This window comes from Mirounga leonina, unplaced genomic scaffold, assembly GCF_011800145.1.
Source record: "Mirounga leonina isolate KUSES-001 unplaced genomic scaffold, KU_Mleo_1.0 Mir_174, whole genome shotgun sequence".
Classification (NCBI taxonomy): domain Eukaryota; kingdom Metazoa; phylum Chordata; class Mammalia; order Carnivora; family Phocidae; genus Mirounga; species Mirounga leonina.
In genome coordinates this window covers 67,075,487-67,096,227 of record NW_023270451.1, presented here as the reverse complement: position 1 = coordinate 67,096,227, position 20,741 = coordinate 67,075,487, and the positions used below count along the sequence as shown (strand labels likewise).

General features: G+C 41.9%; 1 protein-coding gene across 1 annotated transcript in view; it reads right to left on the bottom strand.

Moving 5' to 3' along the window:
• Positions 1-20,741, bottom strand: part of SND1 (staphylococcal nuclease and tudor domain containing 1) — a 407,329-nt gene that overhangs the window by 159,858 nt on the left and 226,730 nt on the right. Inside the window, exon 14 of the mRNA XM_035021050.1 lies at positions 10,549-10,621. Coding sequence (XP_034876941.1) covers positions 10,549-10,621 — 73 coding nt within the window. The remainder of the gene's footprint in view (positions 1-10,548; positions 10,622-20,741) is intronic.

Sequence of the window (20,741 nt, the reverse complement as noted above, 5' to 3'; positions counted from 1 at the left end):
GGGAAAAGCAGCACCACCAATCACCTGTTATTTGTAGTCGGGCACTTACAGTGCTCATGCATGACACCCGGTTTCATCCCCCTGATGCAAGCAATGGCCAAATTCTACCTGTCCTACCACCAAACTAGATCTTAAATTTATCTTTCCACATCCGCTGTCACAGCCCCAGTTCCAGCCACTGTTCGGTCTTCCGGGAACCAGTGTCCTAAAGTCACTCTTGCTTCAAGTCTATCCCCAACAGCAGCCAGGGTGGGGGCAGGGACAATATATAATTATAAAATGCTGACCCAATTAGTCCCTCCCTAGTCAATGATTTCTCATTATTCTTCAGACAAATTTCAAAAGCTTTCCTCGAGGATCACAAAGTAAATGTTTCAATCATTTGCTGTCTTAATTCCAGTCACTATCTTCAACATTCCAGCAATAATGGCCTTGCCTCTTGAACCCAAGCAACTTCCTACCTCAGGACTTTCCTGTACACAGTTTCATTCTTCAGCCCTTAAAAAGAGCTTCGACTAACTCCTTCTTTAGACCTCATTTTAAAATCACTTAAAAGACTTTGACCACGTGGAATAAGCTCTGGCCCTGAGCACACACACTCACTACTAGCACAAGTGTAATTATAGAAGGAATTGCAGGAGTGCCTGGGTGGCTCAGTGGGTTAAGTGTCTGCCTTTGGCTCAGGTCATGATCTTTGGGTCCTGGGATTCAGCCCCACATCCAGCTCCCTGCTGTGGGAGGGGGCGGAGCCTGCTTCTCCCTCTCCCTCTGCCTGTCGCACCCCTTGCTTGTGCTCTCTGTCAAATAAATAAATAAAATCTTAAAAAAAAAAAAAAAAGAAAAATTGCATATGCCCTTATAAGGACTGTAACTGTCTTGTTCAATGTTATATCCTCAACACCTGGCATTGTAAGCAGCACTCAATAAATGCTTATGGTTTGATCATTCATTCACTGACTCAACGTGACAAATGCATTTAAAAAACTGGCCAGATGGCATATGTTAAATGTCTAAAGAAATAAAGGGGCGGTAAAAATACTCAGAAGACGGAGCTTATGATCTGGGACTTGAACTGGATAAAGAGTTTAGAATACAAATGCAACTGATGATGGTGGTGGTAGTTATCACGTATAGAGGACTTTCTATATGCTCTGTAGGATGCTCAGCAATTTAATAATAATCACCACCACCATGTGAACCACTGCCCTCGGTTAAGCTCTTTTTGTGTCAACTGTTTTAAGTACTCTGCATGTATTAAGGCATTTGACCACACCACAATCTAATGAGGTAAGGGCCATTATTATTCATTTTACGGTGGAAAACTGTGGTATGGAGGAGTTAAATAACTTCCTCAAGGTGACAAAATCATAAGCAGTGGAGCCAGGACTTGAGCTTGGCTCATCAGATATTGGACCCATGCTCCTAGTCATGACTCCATACTGCCACTATATTGTAGTAAATAATGCACCCTTTCTGCTGCATCCTTCTACAAGTCTGTCCACTTCTGGATACTAATCAGCACAGTTAACCCTGTACCTAGCAGCCAGGGTCACATAATTTTCCAAACACAGTTATCAGATTGTTTTAGGTCACCACCTGGCAAATCAAATCTAAACTAGGCTCTGTGGAGAGGTACAAAAAAAGACCTCCCTTTCCTAAGAGTTTAGAAACCAGTGAGGAAAACCACTGCACATGTCAACTTGAGAACAGTTATCAATCAAAACACCAATAAGAGCAAAATCATGGTAGTAAGTGATCATGTAAATGCCCAAGAAAGTCCTGATCAGAAGGCAGTGAGGATAGAAAGGGGAAACTGCCTGGAAGAAAAGACATGCCCCAAAGGAGGATAAAGGCATGGTCAGGAGAGGTGAAGAGACAGCCATTCAAGAAACACTAATTAATAACACAGAACTGAGAAACTGAAACAGGGGGCTAGACTGAATGACATAAAAGAAAATAAAGGGTTTCTACAGTGGGTGAAGTATCTGGACATGCTACAGTAATGTATTATCAAAAGAACTCCAAATTCAAAACCTTGGTAATAGCCTTTATTCTCAGACACCTCCCAAATCCGATACTGTCTTAGGAATTTTTATCATTTCTTCCTGAGAACACCATTTCTTGAAGAACTGAGGCACAAAATTACTAGGTAATTTCAAGTTGACCCTGCGCTCTGATTCAAAGATATTTATCTGGATATCAACACTGCAAAGAGAGTCCAAAATTCTGTACAACATATTCTGTAGGGAATATGTTGGAAGCATGCTAAATAAAGCCTTAAAATACGAGTAAGCAGAATGTCTATGTTAGTTAAATGACTTACTTTGAGATGTTTATATAAGCAATGGCCACAGGACAAAATGAGTTCAATCTAAGGCTAAGTAGTATTATGATGGTAAAGCAGAGAGTGAAGCCAGGGCTGGCCAGAAATATTTCAAATTCTATCACATCACTCAGCAGCCATGGGACAGAAGAGACAAACCCAATCACACACCTGAACCTGGGAATCAAAAATTTTATCAACTGCCTTCAAAATATCCTAACGTTCATTTAGCTAAGCCTGTAATGGGCTCATTTAACCAATTTGGACCCATGAAATTGAATCAAAGAACAATACCCACATGTACCCAGAGAATGGGAAAGAAAACTCAAGAGCATGAACCAGCGATACCCAAATCTACACTAAAGGCCACTCCCTGTGGAAAGAGGTGTCACTTCATTTGGAGGAAATGCTCCTGAACTCCCTCAATTTCCTTTCTCCTTCTGGTGAACAAAGGAAGAAAGTAAAAAGTCATTATTAGAGCTCAGGACACTTAAATGAAAGCCAGGACCCTGTTTTTAAGGGGCTCATTTGCATGCATTCCTGTGTGTGAAGTCATAGTTATATAAGGAATCAGAAGGGGAACAGAAAAATCTGTGGCAGAAAACTTCCTGAAACAGAGTTCAGTGAAGGGACATATCAAGTCTGATTATTTTGGAAAGAAGAGGTTTTATTATCAGACACAACAAATAATAAATGCCTGTCTTTGATAGTGCTCTACCTCTGGGCAAGTCACTTGATCAAATGTTTCTTCAGAGGTGCTGAATTGCACAGCTGGGACACACTTAGCAAATGTCAAATTGTGCCCTGTCTTCAATGTCCAATCTCTTTACCTCCACTGGCTATGGTGCCTGAATTTTCTACAACAAAAGCCTATTGGTGAACATAATGGTAGATAAAGTAAGGTACAGGGCATGGAAGCAGGCATTCTGTAGATGAAAGAGACATTCACTTTACAACTTTAAAAAAAAAAATTACATTCACAATGAAATGACTCTTCACATTTCTAGGTATACAGCAGGCAATCAAAGACCTTTCAAAGCACATAATTACACGATCTCTTATTGCCCAATTTATAAATTGGTTTTCTGTTTCTCTTGTTTCTGCAATTGCTTCCTCTCTTTAAGAATAATTCCCCCAAATGGAAAAATTGTGACTATTTATTTATTTATTTAAAGTAGCCTCCACGCCCACTGCAGAGCCCAGGGTGGGGCTTGAACTCACAACTCTTGAGATCAAGACCGAAGTTGAGATCAAGAGTTGGACACTCAACCGACTGAGCCACCCTGTTGCCCCCAAATCGTGCCACTTTAATATAAATATAAAATGAACACATCAAATGTTTACTTTAACCCACTAATTAATGAGGAAACCAAGAAGATATTACAACTTATTCAAAAGAGAATCTGAAGACCACATATACAGAAGGCAACCAGGATGCTGAAGTGAATTTACTAAAGATGCAAAACCGCAGAGTAAGACTACAGACTGAAAATGTAACATTTGAAATAATTTCTTTTACAGGGTGGAAATCAACTGTGTCATATGTACAGGACCACATTTGTACAAGCAGGAAATCATCTGCATCACATCAGGCCTTCACAAGTTAAATTCTCTCTCTGCAGAGGTGCAAAACTGCTCAGCCACAAAGGAGCAGACCCTGACAGAATCAGATAACCCCAAGGGGTTTACCAGGCAGAACCTAGGATTCCTCTGAAAGAATACCGAGTAATCTTTGTGCCTGTCCCAAAGCCTTTAACAATTTCTCCGGATATTCCCAACTAATGGAGATGAGATACTATGTCCTAAATTTAGTGCCCCATGGTGCAAAATGAAGACCGCCACTAACAAAACCATGCACACACACATAAAAGGAACAGAAGTCAATGGAAGAGTGGATTTAAATTTGTAAAAGGAGGTGCCCCTTAAACATAACCATCACTAACTGTGGTAAACACTGAAATACAATCTTGAAACAATTCCAGCATCTCTTTCCAGGTTTCATTGAGAAACTCAATCTGAGAAAGACTTCTCTCCTCTGCTCACTGAAAGCATAAATGCCTTCAAATTTTGTTAGAAGGAGAAGGGGATACCCCTGCAGTTCTGGGGATTTTGAATAGAGAGCTTCAGAAAACAAGAACTGGCCACAAAGGACTACTATGGCTGAAAGAACAATGGACAAAAGACAGTGAAGCAATGCCCTCAACTGTTAGGGATAGCAACTAGCTAAAGCAAACTCCACCAACACAATCAAGGTCACCTTAACAACATCCAACTCTGGAGGGGAGGAGTGGGGAGGAAAAAGGTAAAGAGAAGAGAAAACACCCCCATCCATCTTAGCAGCCGAGAAACTTCCACGGTAGCTGCCACTTTGGCATCACAGGTACCTTGTGCCACGGGGCTGCAGTACATGTTTCTGTGCTGCGAGAATCCAAGTCAATGAGCTGCACATTGCAGTCTACTTGAAGTTCAAAAACCCTGAGTGGGGACAGAGGAAGAAGGGAATAGAGGAGCAATATCTTCCCCTAGATTAGCAACAACTTGAACTTCCAAATATATAGGAGAGATGAAAGAAAACAACCATAAGAACCCATCACCAGTACTAATCATGGCCTCCCCACAAGGGGCCACCATATTTAGGGAGCACATCATGCTTGCCCTAGAGAGCAAGGTCAGCAGACAGTGAGGGTTCCTATGGGATTTCCCCAGGGTGGCAAATGCAGAGCCCAGCCGTGGGGCCAGTGGCTATGGTGTGAATGGAGCTCTAGTGCTGAGCAATCCTCCAGGTCACAGAAGCCCACCAGGCAGAACCACAGCTTTTGGCCTTGTGCAGTTGGTACAAAAGGAACATGAGAATGAGATTGGAGGCTAAGAAAGAGTAAGAGAGGGAAAGGCTATTAAAACAAAACAACAAACAAGAAATGCGCAATAGTGCCATTAAGGTACAGTGATTAGAAAGAACAGAAAGGTGGCTGAAAAAAACTACAGATTAATGCAAGAAGACCACCTACACATGCGGGCCAGAAGACATGAAAGGGAAACTAATTTCACACTGACCTAACTTAGAAAGCCTCTGGGTGATGGTGTGGCTTTTACCTTCTTTGCACTTACTGGGCAAACCTGTTTTAAATTCTCTTTAGCCAAAAAGAATATTATTATTTAACTCTTGCATAGAGACCCAACTTCATGGGGAGTTAGGGAAAGAACTTCTGTAAAGGGCCTCTAGCCTCTTGCAAAAGGAGGATAGCTTAAATACCCCAAGGAAAAGAGGACAATACAAGTACAAGAAAGCACTGAAAAACTATGAGCTGAAGGAAAAAGGTCAGGAGAAAATGCTACAGGAAAATCCTATTTACTTTTTGAATTTATTTATTTGAGAGAGAGAGAGAGAGCACTGCGCATTTGGGGGGGGGGCAGGGTGAGGAGGGGAGGGACAGAAGGAAAGTCTTAAGCAGACCCAGCACTGAGCGCAGAGCCTGACACGGGGCTGGACCTCAGGACCCCGAGATCATGACCTGAGCCAAAACCAAGAGTCAGATGCCCAACCAACCCCTATTTATTTATTTTAAGGGAACACTTCAATCTGTTATGTTTGCAAGTTAGAATCTCACTGGTAAATTCAACAAGTATACATTTCATGATATACTAGAGCAAGAGGGTCCCAAAAATCTGACCTTCTACTTCATACCCCCAGAGCTAGTCTTTGGATCACTCCAGGCCCTACTTTAATACTATGCATGTCCAACAAAATCATCATGGAAAGGTTACAAGAAAGTTCCTATGTTAACAAGAGCAGGAACCAAAGTCCAAGTGAACACAGCAGCAGTTAACAGAAAAAAAGACACAGGGATTTACTGGAGGCAAGGAAGGAAAGCAAGCAACAGCAATATTAATAGAGGAGTTAACACGACTCCCTATCATGAAGAGGCAGAAACGTTCAGAGAAAGGAAACTCCATCTGAGGGACCTATAGAAGTATGACTAGAGAGAAACGGGATGCTGGCCCCAGCTCTATCCTCTTGCACTGCTGGCAACAAACAAAGTTCCTAACTCCTCACGCACCAGGAAAGAAAGAACAGATACAACAGGAAATAGAGGGAGAGGGAAACAGACCGTGTGACTCACTGAGTACTCCTCACGCAGGAAGGGGAAAGGAAGGAGTGGAGGGAGGAGCAGGAAGAAGTCAGTGCATGCTGCCTGCAACCTGAGGAGTGGGTAGCTCCTCAGAACAATAATTGATTTGTCTGATTTACCAGAACAACAGTAAGCCATGCACCAGCCCCATTTTATTGCCTGTTTTACATTCTATATCTGCAGGAGATCGTATTTATTACAGAACAGGTTACAGCAAAAACAATAATAAACCTAAGATAAGAAACAGTCTTATATTCTACTGACACGCACATTCCAACTTTTGTCTGCCGGTAAGGGAGGGAGTGGAGACTGGATCAAGGAAAAACAAACCCTGCTAGGAATAAAAATGCGAATCTATGAAGTGAAGCAGTCACTACAGAACCATCCTCCAAATCAAATCAGATCTAGTGCCAAGTCTGTCAAATTCTTAGTTGGTTTCAAATTCATAGGAACATCCTGGCCTAAAGGAAACCAGATGATTACAGAAAAGACAACAATGACCAGTACTTAAAATATTCCACTTTCTTCACCTTGAAAAATTAGAAGTAAAGGAAATTACTAACGTCTTCAGGATCCAAATTACCAGACTGGCAGTATTTTTTTCCTTAGTGGTTACCCTGAGAACAGATGCAAAAGATGCAGAAGAGCCAGGTCTAACAACACCCCGTCCAAAAGGCGGGGTTCACTCAGTTGGTGTTACACACACAAATGCTGTGCACCTTATGGAAAACACAGCACTCAGCTGACATTAATGACAAAAATCATCTATATTAACAAGAAAACAACAGAGAAAGGAATCACCCAAAAGTTGGGAGCGAACAACATTTCTGAAAAATCAAAAACCTGTAACAGGCTCACAATATGGGACGTAGTGCAAGAGGCTCTAACGGCGTAGCAGAACACAGAGTGAAAAAGCACGCCGAGTAGCCAATACACGTCCGGTCCTGTCCCGGAAAGCCAGCGAGTGGGTACGAAAAGGCCTCCCTGTTCCACTACCCAGAGGCTAGTGTCTCTCTTCCCAAAGCAGGTGCTCTGCCTCCTGCTCCTGTGCAGGGATTACTCCCTTCCTACCACAGGAAGTCAGCCGTGCAGGCCTTAACACCGGCTAAGGCTCCATACAAGGCCTTTTAAGGCACTCTTAACCTTTACACAGTGAAATCATCTTTGAAAGTGCAAGAGAAGAGATATGGACAACGGGAGAAACTCAACCCTAAAAGTTGGAGGCCATTAAGCCTAGAACAAATTACATCATGACATTAAGATCTTCTGCATAGCATATTTCTTGAGTGTGTTTAGGAGACAAAAATGTGATTAGCTTATATGTCTTTTGTTTTTATTCCAAGGATGTATATTGAGATGGCAAGAGGCATTATGTATAAATACTGGTCCACACTAAATGATTTTGGCAGCATATTGCATATCCCATCAGCTCAACAAACACTTCCATTTATCATGACCTACACCTAAGAGGCGGAACGATGAACTGGGGAGAGACCCAGATAAAAAGAAAAAAAAAGATTCAGTTTTACAAAACCATTATCAATGTGTGTATTTCATTGCTCGTATTGGGGGTGTTTGGTCTTCATCCACCTGTAAGCTATTTGCCTGTCTGATCCCACATGCTCACCTGTCCCTTGGACAGTAACATCACCAACATGCTTCAGGAGCCCAACACACACATACTTAACACTGTGACGGAAAGAAGCGGGGGGCTAGAAGCAAAGAGACAAAATTCCTCTGTTACAGAGGGCACCAAAACAAAAACAAACAAACAAAAAGAAAGCCTGCACTCAGAGCTGAATCATGTGTGATGGAGGTAGACAAGGTCACTCTGACATCTATTTAAATAGAAGAGCTTTTTCACTTTCTCTCTCCCACTTGTTCAAGCTTTCCTTGTTTATTTCTGTGGTAACTGAGGGAGATTTAACTCATATGTATTTTTAAGTAACAGAAGAGCAAACCAGTTCTCCAAAATCAAGACAGAAAGGAGAATAAAGATATGTATGAAAATGAGCTATAGTTGGGGAAGGAAGAGAGAAAAAAATAGGAAGAAAAAAAATGAAACAAGTTTCATTAAGACCGTTGTTGCAAAAAGGAATAAAAGACAACACCAAAACACATCAAGTTATAAGTGGAAGATTCAAAGACAGCAATAAAAAGCATCAGGATACTACATTGGCAGGTGCCAAAAGGACAGCCCCGAGGCAAGCATGCCTCCATTCAAAAACCTGATAAGGACTTCCCTTCACTGCCAATGGGAAATCTGAGCAAGAACATGAACTCCACAGGCCAAAAGGCATCACACCATCCTCAAGGTTTAATTCAGCTTCTAGAAGGCCCTGGAATGCAAGCCTGACATTAAGTTTTTGGGTGGGCACATCTGGCCCTGGTGTAGAGTCGTCAACGTTGTGTTTTCCAAAACCATTATTTATAACTTTTTTCTCCCTCCAGTTGAACAGCCAAAAACTTGCCCTTTGATTACTCCACCATCTTCAAGAAAAGAACATTAAGGAAAATATTGTAGAGAATAGCACAGGAGACACATGCAGCAATTACCACATACGTCAACGATCACTTGGCAAGGTGAGCCACAGGGAAACTAGGCGTAATACCAGCAAGCCAGGAGTCACACCTGTTAACGAGGAGCCTCAGCAGATACATCTTAGTCACCTGGGGCTCGAAGGCCCTTGGCAACAAATTTCTGGGCTTCAGAGGAATCTTAGCTACAAAGAATGTGTATCAACATACCTCACTCATTAAACAGAGGCACGACTCTTTGACAAAAGTCCACCACTCCATGTAGGGAACACTATTTAATCTGTAGTCTGAAGTGACTGGTCAGGGTAAGAAAAGCTCAGGAGAATCCCATTGCTCAAAATGAACACGGTACCGCTATTCCTAGGCAAGGGGCAGCTGGCCAGACACATTTATATTAAGCAGTCACAAGGAACAAATAAGCAAAGTCTCAGCCAGGCTCAGGAACACAACATAACAAGAAGATAATACACTCTAATCCATCACTGCTGTGGGCTAGGCTGAGCTTTAGAAGCTTTTGTTTATAGGAGCATTTTCTTCTGGGTGCCCAAGGCAAGCTCCCTGAGTATCCAAAAGCTTAAGATTTACTAGCCCTTCCTCAGTCATCTCCCCTGGGCAATGTGGTCCCCCTTACACATGACCTGGATCCCCTCCTTAACCATAAGTTACTACGGAGTTGAAATGGATGGTGTGTGTCCCAGGAACAGAGGGTAAATTGATGACCCAATGAACCTTCTCTGGGCACCTGATCAAATCAACACCTAAGCGGCTCACTCTTCCGTCAGTTGGTTCTGTTTCTCTTCTTAGCAACTGCTTCCCAACGCTGCTGTTTCCCTTGCCCACTTGCATGCAAGGATGTGTATCAGTTTTGTTCACTGTTACATTCTTAGTGCCTAGAGCAGTTCAGGCACAGTAGGCACTCAAATACTTGCTGAATAAATACTTGTCTCAACTGACAAAGGCATCATCTTCAGCCAAGAGATCCTAAATGTGCAAGGGTAAAGTCCTATTCACTAAGTAGTCATTTGGACACAGCCCTTTGGGAGCTCATAAGTATTTGCGCCTTCCATTCTTCTATATCATCTACATGTATGAGCTCACAGGATGTGCGCACATCCCTCCCACTCAGAGACAACCAGAGGAAAAAGAAGCCACTAATTTTTAAGGTTGTCCTAAAATCTACACTTGACCTTTTTCCATTAAGACTTTCTAGTCATAGTGAGAACTGAACAGGGATTTAAAAAGGAGGTAATTTTTTCTTACTACAATTGGGAAGAAATATCTTCTAACTCCTCATAATGAAAAAATGGAAAAGCAACACAGTAACAGTTCAGGTGAAGGGATAGGAGGAGGTTTTATGCCCTAGTTTGAATTCTGCTTTTTCAGAATATAAAATAGGATCTCCATAGATGCAAAAGCAGCAGCCCTGGAAAAATTCACATTCTGGGTCTGAAAACAAACGAATTACAGAAAACACATAAGCTGAAGTCCTTTGGTGAATAAGCAGCCAAGCTCTTGGTGCCTCTGAGCCACACAGCTCTGTTCAGGGACACAACTCACCCCAGATATGTCTGCGACACGGTGGATAGGCACTTCCTTCTTGCTGTGCAATCCTTTGCCATTCTTAATAGCTCTGTAAAGGAAGAAGAAAAAACCCAATTAATATACAAATCACATTAGGAAGGGGTAGGTGGGGGGGGGAAAAAGCGGTGAGAAGAGAAGTTGTTCAAACTGGGGGGGGGGGGGGGGGGTGTCTATCACTACACAAGTCACACTGCACACTGCTGAGTAGCCAGTCTCTGCAGGAGCATTTGGTAGAGGGGAGAAGACAAGCCCGCTCTTCTAAGCCCAGTTCCAGGACTTGGCTGCTAGTTTCAGCGAACAGCGTGCCTGGTAATACTGCCTGGTAATCGGAGAGAGCTCCCAAACTTGTTTCCAAATTAAAGGCATTGTTCCAGGCACAAAAGAAGAATCAGTTGGAAGAGCACACTCCTAAGAAACAGAAGTAATAATGTTTCTTCCTGCATTTAATCACATGAAACATTTTAAATGCAAAATATGCAGCTAGTGTTCCAATTCTAATGGAAATAAGTTCCTCCCAGGTAAAAAGATAAATTGCCCTGAATGAAGAAACACTATATGGAGAAGTCATTTTTAAGAGTGGGGAAAAAATTAGCAAAAACTACGTAACTGACATTAAGCCTCATTTTAAATCAGATTCAGGTTATAACACAGCAGATTTAGCAGGGGACTTGGGGGGAACTCTGTCACACATCTGATCACTGGTTGGTTTGCTCCAATCTCCCATCTTTTATCTACTAATCCCCTGAGTGGTAGCTTCAGGGACGGAAGCCTAAGCAGCATCACTGGGTGTGATCACTCATGTAACAATGAAGGACCAGAGAATAAAAGCTGATGGGTAAATCACTAAGTCACTACACTATTAGGGAAGACCTTCCTATGTAGTGCCACCCTGCAGACCAAAGCAAGGCATATTCTTGAGTTTAGAGAATGGAAAATAGAGATTCAGGGGTGTAACCACTCTCCAGACTAGCCTTTTTAGAGTTTCTGAATTCCAGACCGAATGTAGAGAAAAGTGCCCAAACCAGGATCGGTATGTCGGACCCTCACACTACACAGCAGCAACCACACTTCTCCCTTACCCTGCGCTCAGGCTCTTACTTATTAATGACCAGAAGGAGAGGCCGATACACTGCAGGGCTTACTTTCAGGTCCTAACTTTCTAAATCAAACTCACATATACCAAACAGAGTGGGAGTTAGTTGCCCAGTGCAAAGTGGCACAGTCCGACTTCTTATATACTTGGGATGTTATCATCCACCCCTCACCTCTGCCTCCATCTCTGGGGATCTCTCACTCAACTAATCTGAAAAATCCTCTATTCAGAGATAACTTACTATCTACTTTCTATTCCATGACAAGGGTAAGAAACGAAAGTACAGATGTTTAATAAGAAAAACAAAGCAAAACACTCACTCTGATCTGCACTGCTAACTGAAAAAGCATTTCTGAGTTCCTTGAATTCCCATGGTTCTTTCTGAATTCGAATCGAGGGCTTTTAGCCTTAGAAATTACAAGTGGGTCAGAACTTTCCATTTAAAATTTAGTGCAGTGATTTATCATTCAGGGAACGTGTTATATGATCACAGACCAGGGCTGGTTCTCAAGATACATTACTAGTACCTCGGGATTTGCAAACTAATGGCAGAGGATGGAAGGATGACTTATATGGAAAACCAATGGCTGGAGGCCAACAACAGATCTGACTCTTCCACCCCGCAAAGCCTGGCAAACATCCTTTGCCACCAACAGGCTCTCCTCATTTTGCTACCCTAAACTCGAAGGAGCAGCCTTGGGAACAAGAAGCCTCCGTGAGGTGAGGCAGGCTCACAGCCACCCTGATTTAACTCCCCTTCTTCAAGGCGAGGCCTGCTAAGCCTTCTGCAGGTCCTCTGGGGGCACAAAATGCCTACAGCCTTATCCTCTTCTAACAACAAGGACAACCAAAATAAATGGACCTGCCCTATAAACAGATGGGTTCGTGTGACAGCACTGCTGAACTTGTGGCCTTTCCTGGGGGCTGGACAGCATCTCATAAACTACAGGGAAAAAAGAACAGGGCCTGAGCAGTAAGTTAGAAAACAAAGGTTCTCGAGGCAAAAGCAGTGAGGTGATAAACCAAAATTCTGCAGAAATCCAGGACTTAGCCAAGATTAAGCATGCTTAAGGGAGAAAAAAAATAATACCTTAAAACCAGAAAACATGAATTAAAAACCAAAATTCTATAGAATTAAGCCTTAATAAAAAATGTTTAAGAAAAACTTCTTTATGCTCTACCTTGTTCCTAAAAAGGAACTATCATTTATTTGCATATAGGCATTAATTTTGGAAAAACCTTCGAAGACTTAATCTTTTCATACTTATGATTGCTAAATTAGATCAATTTCGGGCACATTCAAGAGGCAGCAAGAAAGCAGTATTTTATTACCACTACGTATAAACAGAGAAACAGTTCTCACTGTTAGTTCTTAAAACAGAAGCAAAATTGAAAGTTAATAATTTATAAACACTAAGTAAAATAATGCCCAGCTAGGAAGCACTCTAAAGGGTAAGTGGTACACCGGACAGAGGTGGCAAAGTATGAGGGCTCTGAGAAATCAGCTAGCTACATGGTCTAATTCAGCGTGGGTCTCCTTCCCTGTGCTGAGGTTGCTTCAGCTTTTCTTCCCAAACTGCTGCAGAAATGACCCGGGAGGCATCCCCCAAAAACCTCCCTCAGCCTGAAACAAGGCTGATGCCACAGCAAGAGCTTCTTCTCAAGAGAGTATCTGGGGGAAGTACATCCATGCATGTAGCTCAAAGAGGAAAGGAGCAAGCACCAAGAATGGCAGGCTTGCCATGGTTCTTTGCCAAAGGAAATATAATATACATCTTGTTCCAGGACTATAAGGATATGTGACATGACTGCCTACTAACTGTTGCATAAATGGTAAATAAAGTGGAGATCCAGCGTCTGCTGCTTTGTCACTATTTCTCAGTGGGGGCCCCTGCATCTTATGGAACCAAGTTTCCCTGGGTTTGGGAAGCTTGGTCTTTGAGACCTGGGAGGACGTCAGGTAGCAATTTGCTTCCACGGAAACCCTCCCCACAGAGCCAACACCTGACTCCCCTCCCCACACTCCCTCTCCCTCTCCCTGCAGGCTGCAACCACAGCTCAACATCTCTTTTCATTAGGCAAGGAATGAAACTCCTGACTTCTAAACTTCTCCTGCTGTGTCTGCTTAATAGCTGCTTTCTCACAAAAGCAGGCTAGTGCTCAGGCCAGCCCAGAGAAAGGAAGCAGTGGGGCAGAACACAGCCTGCTCCTCTCAGAAGCTTTCCTCTCTGGGAAGCAGCAGTATAAGGATGGCAAAGCCAAGAGGTACCAATAATGGACAGAAATCATCACCAGGCAGGAAAAATGAGTGTATGTCCACCTACATACGCAAAGGGGTAACAGGGCAGAAGAGGGATAAAAACTCAGCTTTCTAGAAGTATCTAGAAGCCACAGTGTGGGAGAGGAATCCCATTCCAATCACTGGAAAACACTTTTCTTCTTTGAAGTTCGAAATTCTCATGTATGAGATGCTACTGCCTCCCCAGTTGAAGTTAAAACATGAACTTTGCAAAGACAGGCAAGAACACAGTTTAAGCGAGATTACGTCCACTGCCTCAACACCACAGGAATAGAATCTTAGCACTCTTAATGCAAAGGAATGGAGTTTGCTCTAAGGTTTTAAGGTCCCTTGCTCAGGCAGTAAAACCCAAGGACCAACCCTCTCCAAGGCACCACTGACATGCAACAGTTCATCTTGTGCCAACAAACAGGCTGTGTGTGGTCTTTATTTTTAAATTTTTATTATTATTTTTTAGGCCATGCTCTTAATTCCAATTCAATGATGGTAGATTGTAATTTCTCAAAAATATATATTAACAAAGAAAGCCAAAGTCTTTACAGTTAGATCCAACCTGACCCAATCATAGAACAGTGGTCTCATCAGGAATTCTTAACCTGGGGACATATGTGAGCTTCACACTTAGGACGTTAGGAGTATCTATAAACTACCCTGAAACGACAGAATTACACATGTGAATTTTTCTGGGGAACAGGAGCTTCCAACAGGGTTTCATAAGAACTACTTTCATACATAAAAGAGATCTAAAGAAAACAAAGTAATGGAAAGCAGAAATAGCATACAACAGTGAGGGAGCCAGGGAATGATGAGGCAAAGGAGGACGTAGAGCTGAGAAAGATCAGGAGATCCTGAATCCATAATTTCCCCTTAACAACACTTTCCTGGTAATGAGGAACCCAAAAGTCCCTTAATTGCTTCTGCTTCATCGCCTACATCCAATATTTTCTTCCTTCCTAATTGTACTCACATGGCCTTTGTAACCCTATTGGGCCAGGCCCTCCCCAATTTATTCCAAGATAACATTAGGAAATTTTTAATTAAGTTCACTCAATCCCTTTTGACACTGCACACACTGTTGCATGACTTCTCCATAAAAATCTATTTTGTTACTTTGTTGACCTACTTTTATACCCAAAACAAAGACTACCAGCCTTTGACATCAAGTGAAAAATACAATATTTGGTTTTCATGGGCCTCTACCATACGGTCCCAGTTTATGTCCTCACATGATTTCCATATTACTCCTTCCAAACCAATTAGGCCCACGCTCTCCATGTGTCCTGTGTGTAAGTTACTCATTACGGGTGCCTAGCCAGGTCCAAACTACAGAATGAAGAGAGTTAAAGTGTATCCATAGCAACAACCTCACCACAATCATAAATTAGTTACCACCTCAGGAATACTTAACCTGGGGTCCTACCTAGGTAAGCTGCAGTTTGTATGCTGGGAGTCTCCATGAACTATACTTTGAAATGATAGCAGAATCATATTCTCATATATACAGTTATTATATTTCATCTATACATGAGTGTTTTGTGTATCATTCAGTTCAGCAGGCAATTACGAAATGTAATACATTACTTTCAAAGTTCATTACACGTTACTCTACTTCTTGTAGGTAGACTTCAGGCCCTTTGAGGGTTAGGATTTTGTCCTTAATATTTATAATGGTGTTTAACACGGAAGCTATGTTCACATAAGTTCTATAACTCAGGGTCATCTAGTTCGATTATTGTGTGCCAGTAAAGCTGAGCAAATGACTGGTGACTGACTAACACGGAATGCTGAAAATATTTCAAATTGGAGACATGGGTAATGCCCAAGTGACTGCAGGGCAGGAGAGTGAGGCTTGCTGGCTCTCTTGGATAGTTTCATGATCTATGCTCCAGTTCTCAGGCATCTTGGTTTTGCTACTCGGAACGCAGAGCAGAGGAGCTTAGAGCCTAGCCTCTGAGCAGAAGCAGAAGTACATTAAGGACTAGAGGAGATGGGCAACAATGGGAATGGCAGTTGAGTGGGAGCAAAGCTCTGACCACCATAAACAATGAAACACAACAAAGTGGCAGGATATGGAACTCCTACTAGACAGCAAGGATAGATGACTGAGGGGAAAGGAAAACAATTCCAAAAGAAAAGGTTAAAAAGCAGAACAAAGGGTAAATAACTTGCTAAACTTCTAAAGCAACTCTCACTGTGTTTCAGCATGAACCAAATATAGATATCAATGAAACACAGCAGCAATAAACAATCCCTTTGGCCTTTCTACTGGTTCCTTGGCAGCTGGAGGAAGCAACAGGGTCCTGACGCTCAGAAAATCGGATACCGAGCAGGCACAGGTGCACAATGGTAGATGGGGGTGCTAAGACCGTGCAGCTGGATTTTCAATGAAATCAGAATTACTGATAAGACAGAAAAGATGGAGAGTACATGGACTGGAAATGAGAAAACTGAATCCTACGGTCAAGGGGAGGTAGGCGGACTAATGAGTCAGTAGGTATTATGAGGCAATAAAGCAAATAAAGAACTCTAAGCCATCATCTCATCTAAAACTAACATAAGAAGAAACCAAGACACGTGCTATTGTGCCAAGTGTGACAACATAGCTGCAGGGCTAAGGGTGGGGGGGCAGGACAGACTGTGAGTTCTGTGGTGGACAACTACTAGAGAAGAGGTACCCCAATGCTAGATTGATGGGAAACACAAGCAAACTCCACTGTCCCAGATTAGGACCAATGGAGTCTTAGAGCTGGGTAGTCTAAAGTCTTTTTGAGAGGACAAGGCCTCAAGAAAGGTGAGATTGGAAGCAATGATAGCCCCAATGACCTTGCTTTTATAACTTTCCATGTCTTGATCACAAAGACAATACACGGTCATCAGAAAAACAAATGGTGAGGGCGCCTGGGTGGCTCAGTTGGTTAAGCGACTGCCTTCGGCTCAGGTCATGATCCTGGAGTCCCTGGATCGAGTCCCGCATCGGGCTCCCTGCTCGGCAGGGAGTCTGCTTCTCCCTCTGACCCTCCCCCCTCTCATGTACTCGCTCTCTCTCAAATAAATAAAATCTTTAAAAAAAAAAAAAAAAGAAAAACAAATGGTGAAACAATGATCCATAATTTTATTCCAAGATCAAAGCACCACTAACATAATTTCTAAGTGCTTATACACACACACCCATCCACCTATACTTTAAGAAAATTACGGAATAGTTTTGTAGTCTCTTTTTTCTGCTAGAAATGGTAATTAAATGAATGCTTCCTTACGCTATTAATTTTTTATATCATCTAATAGCTGAAGATAAATCCATCACATGGATGCAAGCTCCATAATTTAATCAATCACCTATTGCTAGACGCTTATGTGAATAGAATACTATTATAAATAATGCCATGAGGACTAGCTTTTAAATAAACTGTTGGGTGCTTCCCTAATTATTCCTTAGGATAAATTCATAAAAGTGGAACCGCCGTGTCACAGGGCGATGCATACTGATTCCGGTTTCCATCTCCCTTTCCTAAGGTGAACTAGCAGAACATGCCTTGCCTCATGGACTCAGGGGATAAGGCTGTGAATTAGGTGCTTCTTCCCTATGCATCAAGATACCTACCATATATCTCCACTCTTACAACTCTATTTGTAATGATTTAATTGCTCATCCAAATCCCCACGAAACCATGTGTGTGTTTTTATCCCCAATACATTTGATGAAATATTTGTCACTGGTACATGAACAAATCAGAGAAAATTTTAATGTGTCTTTTGACTGAGTGAAAAGCAACAGACCCACTGTTTAGAAAATGGTTTTTCCAATGTGAGCTACATTTACTGGGACCTACTAGAAAAGATTCATTGCCATTCCACTAGGGATCTGGTTCCCTGAACTTGATGCAAAAGCAAAAGGAATGGGAAGTAATCCTTCTCAACTTCTGTGCCCAAAGCTGGAGGGGGAGAGTGAGGGGCAGCTTAGGATAAAACAGAAGTGCACAAGAGAGTTTATAAGAAATTTAGATGCAAAGAATCCTGCAAATGAAAGAAAGCTATGAAGAGGATTTCCTATTCACAAGCAGCTATAAAATTCTGCACATTGATGTATCAGTGATTAATTATTCGAACTACAGTCGTCCTGAGAGATTTCCAAGGATTAGAGCAAAAGTAGGATAGGGATGTTGGTAATAGAGACTCAGCTCTCCAACCCACTCAACCACCTGATATTGCAGATGAGCCAAATCAAGCAAGCACAGCAACCCTCAAGATGATTTCATATTAAATTAGCCAAGAGCTGGTAGAGGCTACTCAGAAGGAATCAAATTAAGGAGCCATGAATGCAGAGGATAAGGAAGGGGATAGAGACAAGAGTCAAAGGGAGTAAGCAGCTATTCAACTGCCTTGGTGGGGAACAAGTATGGCTGTGATCACAGGGGAGGCACTCCTAGGTAGCCAAGCCCAAAGAAATCCAAAGCTTCTCCATTCCCTGGCTTGTTCTCTATTACTTAGAACCATGATCTTAATTCCAATTATAATAAAGATTATTAATCTTTAATTATGTGTCATGGTCATAAAAAGGACACCTATTTTGATTTATTTTACAGTGGTCAGGAATTGGGCAGTGGTTCTCAAACTTTTGTGTGTACCAGAATTACCTCAAGTATGTATTTTAAGAGATTGCTGTGATTCAACTCTAGAGTTTCTGATTCAGTAGGTCTCAGGTGGGGGAAAATGGTGGGGGGGGGGGGGCTGTGAATTCACATTTCTAACAAGTTCCCAAGTGACAATGACATCGCTGGGTGGAGGATCATACTTTGAGAACCAATGGTTTAGGTAGTCAGTTTGTAAGATGTTTAAGAGTCAAGGGTCAAGGTCAAGTGTTCTCACTATTGTTACAATTCATTTTGAATTAAAATTACATTTCCAGTATGATTATCTTCAAATGTTATTTTGAAATACATCTGAAATATATTTTGAAACCAAATATTCAGGCACTGTGTGAAAGGAGCAGTGCCTCTTAGCCAAGAGAACAGTGAAGAGGATAAGCTCCTATGTGGTATGTGCAGACAAACCAGATTATCTAGAAAGATACCTCTAGAACTTCCTCTGAATGAATATAACCAGAGCAGACCAATAATTACAGAAAAGATTGGGCAAGGAAGATTTATTATGAGTTCATTATTTGACCAGGACCTGTAGAACCACCCATGGCTCTGTGTACAACAAAGCAGAAAAACCTAATGGGTTCCAACTGTACCCCAAACCCTCACACTAGTCATCAAGATACATCTCACAGCCTGAGTTCTACCAGAAGGAACTGGGAGTAGGGAGGGAAGAGAAGGATAGGATAAAGAGAGTGAACAGATCCTCTTAATATCCTGAAGGAGAAAACTATCTAGAAATGGAGACATTATGCAGCTCTCCAGAAGTGGCCATTTGTGTTGCTTTAAATGCAGATTGATTACTGCTATTTGGATGTTGAGTGCATCATCTTTTCTGAAGAAAGAGAAAAGCTAAATTTCCCCACATTCAGCTGTATCGTCAAATCACTTCCCCACACCAGCTCTTTTAATGCATTTTCCTGTTATCACATCCACTTGCAATAGCTGATCTACCCTACTCAAGAGTGAACCCCCACCCCACCCCACTGACATGTGCTGAATCCCATTAACAACCTCATGACCATGACACATAACTGCAAGCCCAAAATGTAGTGGGGTGCGCATTTTCAGGGTTAAAAAAGAAAGGAAGCCACTAGGATATACTGAAGAGAAAGAACAGCCTCCTTTCTCTGTTCTGGCCTCCAACCTGTACCGGCATGATGTCATGCAGCTGAGTGGAGAGGGCAGAAGCCCATTCACCCAACTCCAGCTTTCCAGGACAACTGGGCTAGAAACCCAACAGCACCCCAGGGTTACAGAATTCTACAACTAAACAGTAAAGGAAAGGGGAAAACTTCCAATCAAAGCTCTGTTTTTCACAGTATCCAGTAGGACCTAGTTTTATTCAAAGAGAAATTTCACTTGTTGAGGTCATTAGATTGAAAGTGAGAAATCTTGGTTTATTTAAAGCTGTACCTGTATCAATTTCTTTTCTGAATATATACATCCTCATGTTGAAATTGCAAGAAGATTAAGAACAGAGACTGGATGGAAGAGATGAATTTCAGGGAAACGCTCTCATGGGAAAATTTAATAGAAATGAGAGATGGAATAAAAAAAGATGTAAGGCAGGCAGTGTTAATAACGGAAAGGGAGAAAGGAGGAGGGGCTAAGAAAACAGGAGGAAAAGCGAAGAAATAGGGAAAATCACAATTTCCAGAGGTGCTATTAAAGTTATTTAATGTTGGTTCCTCCGAGATTACATGCTTTGTAAGGCTTGAGTCTATTATTTTTTTTCTTCATTACTATTATCCCCAATGCCTGGGACCCAGGATACGCTCAAGAATATGAGAATGGAGAACAGAAATGAATGCAAAGCCATCGCATGCAAGATAAACCTGCCCTGAACAACTATTCCCAGAAGAGGAATGATCTGTTTTCTTGGGAGAACCAGTTAACTCATATAATCTGTACATTGTGATAGGATATATTGGTTTTAAAATTTCAAAACACACACTCAACCCCGGTTTTCTCACTGGATAGGTATACACAGATGAAACTTGCTTTTTATTAAGACATTTAACAAATCGGAACTGTGTCACACCAGTAGTGTTGAGCTCTTCCATTTAAGGATCCGAAAGCCAGAGGTTTTAACTTAGCAATGGAAAGTGCTGGTGAGGAAGTCTTCACATTTCGT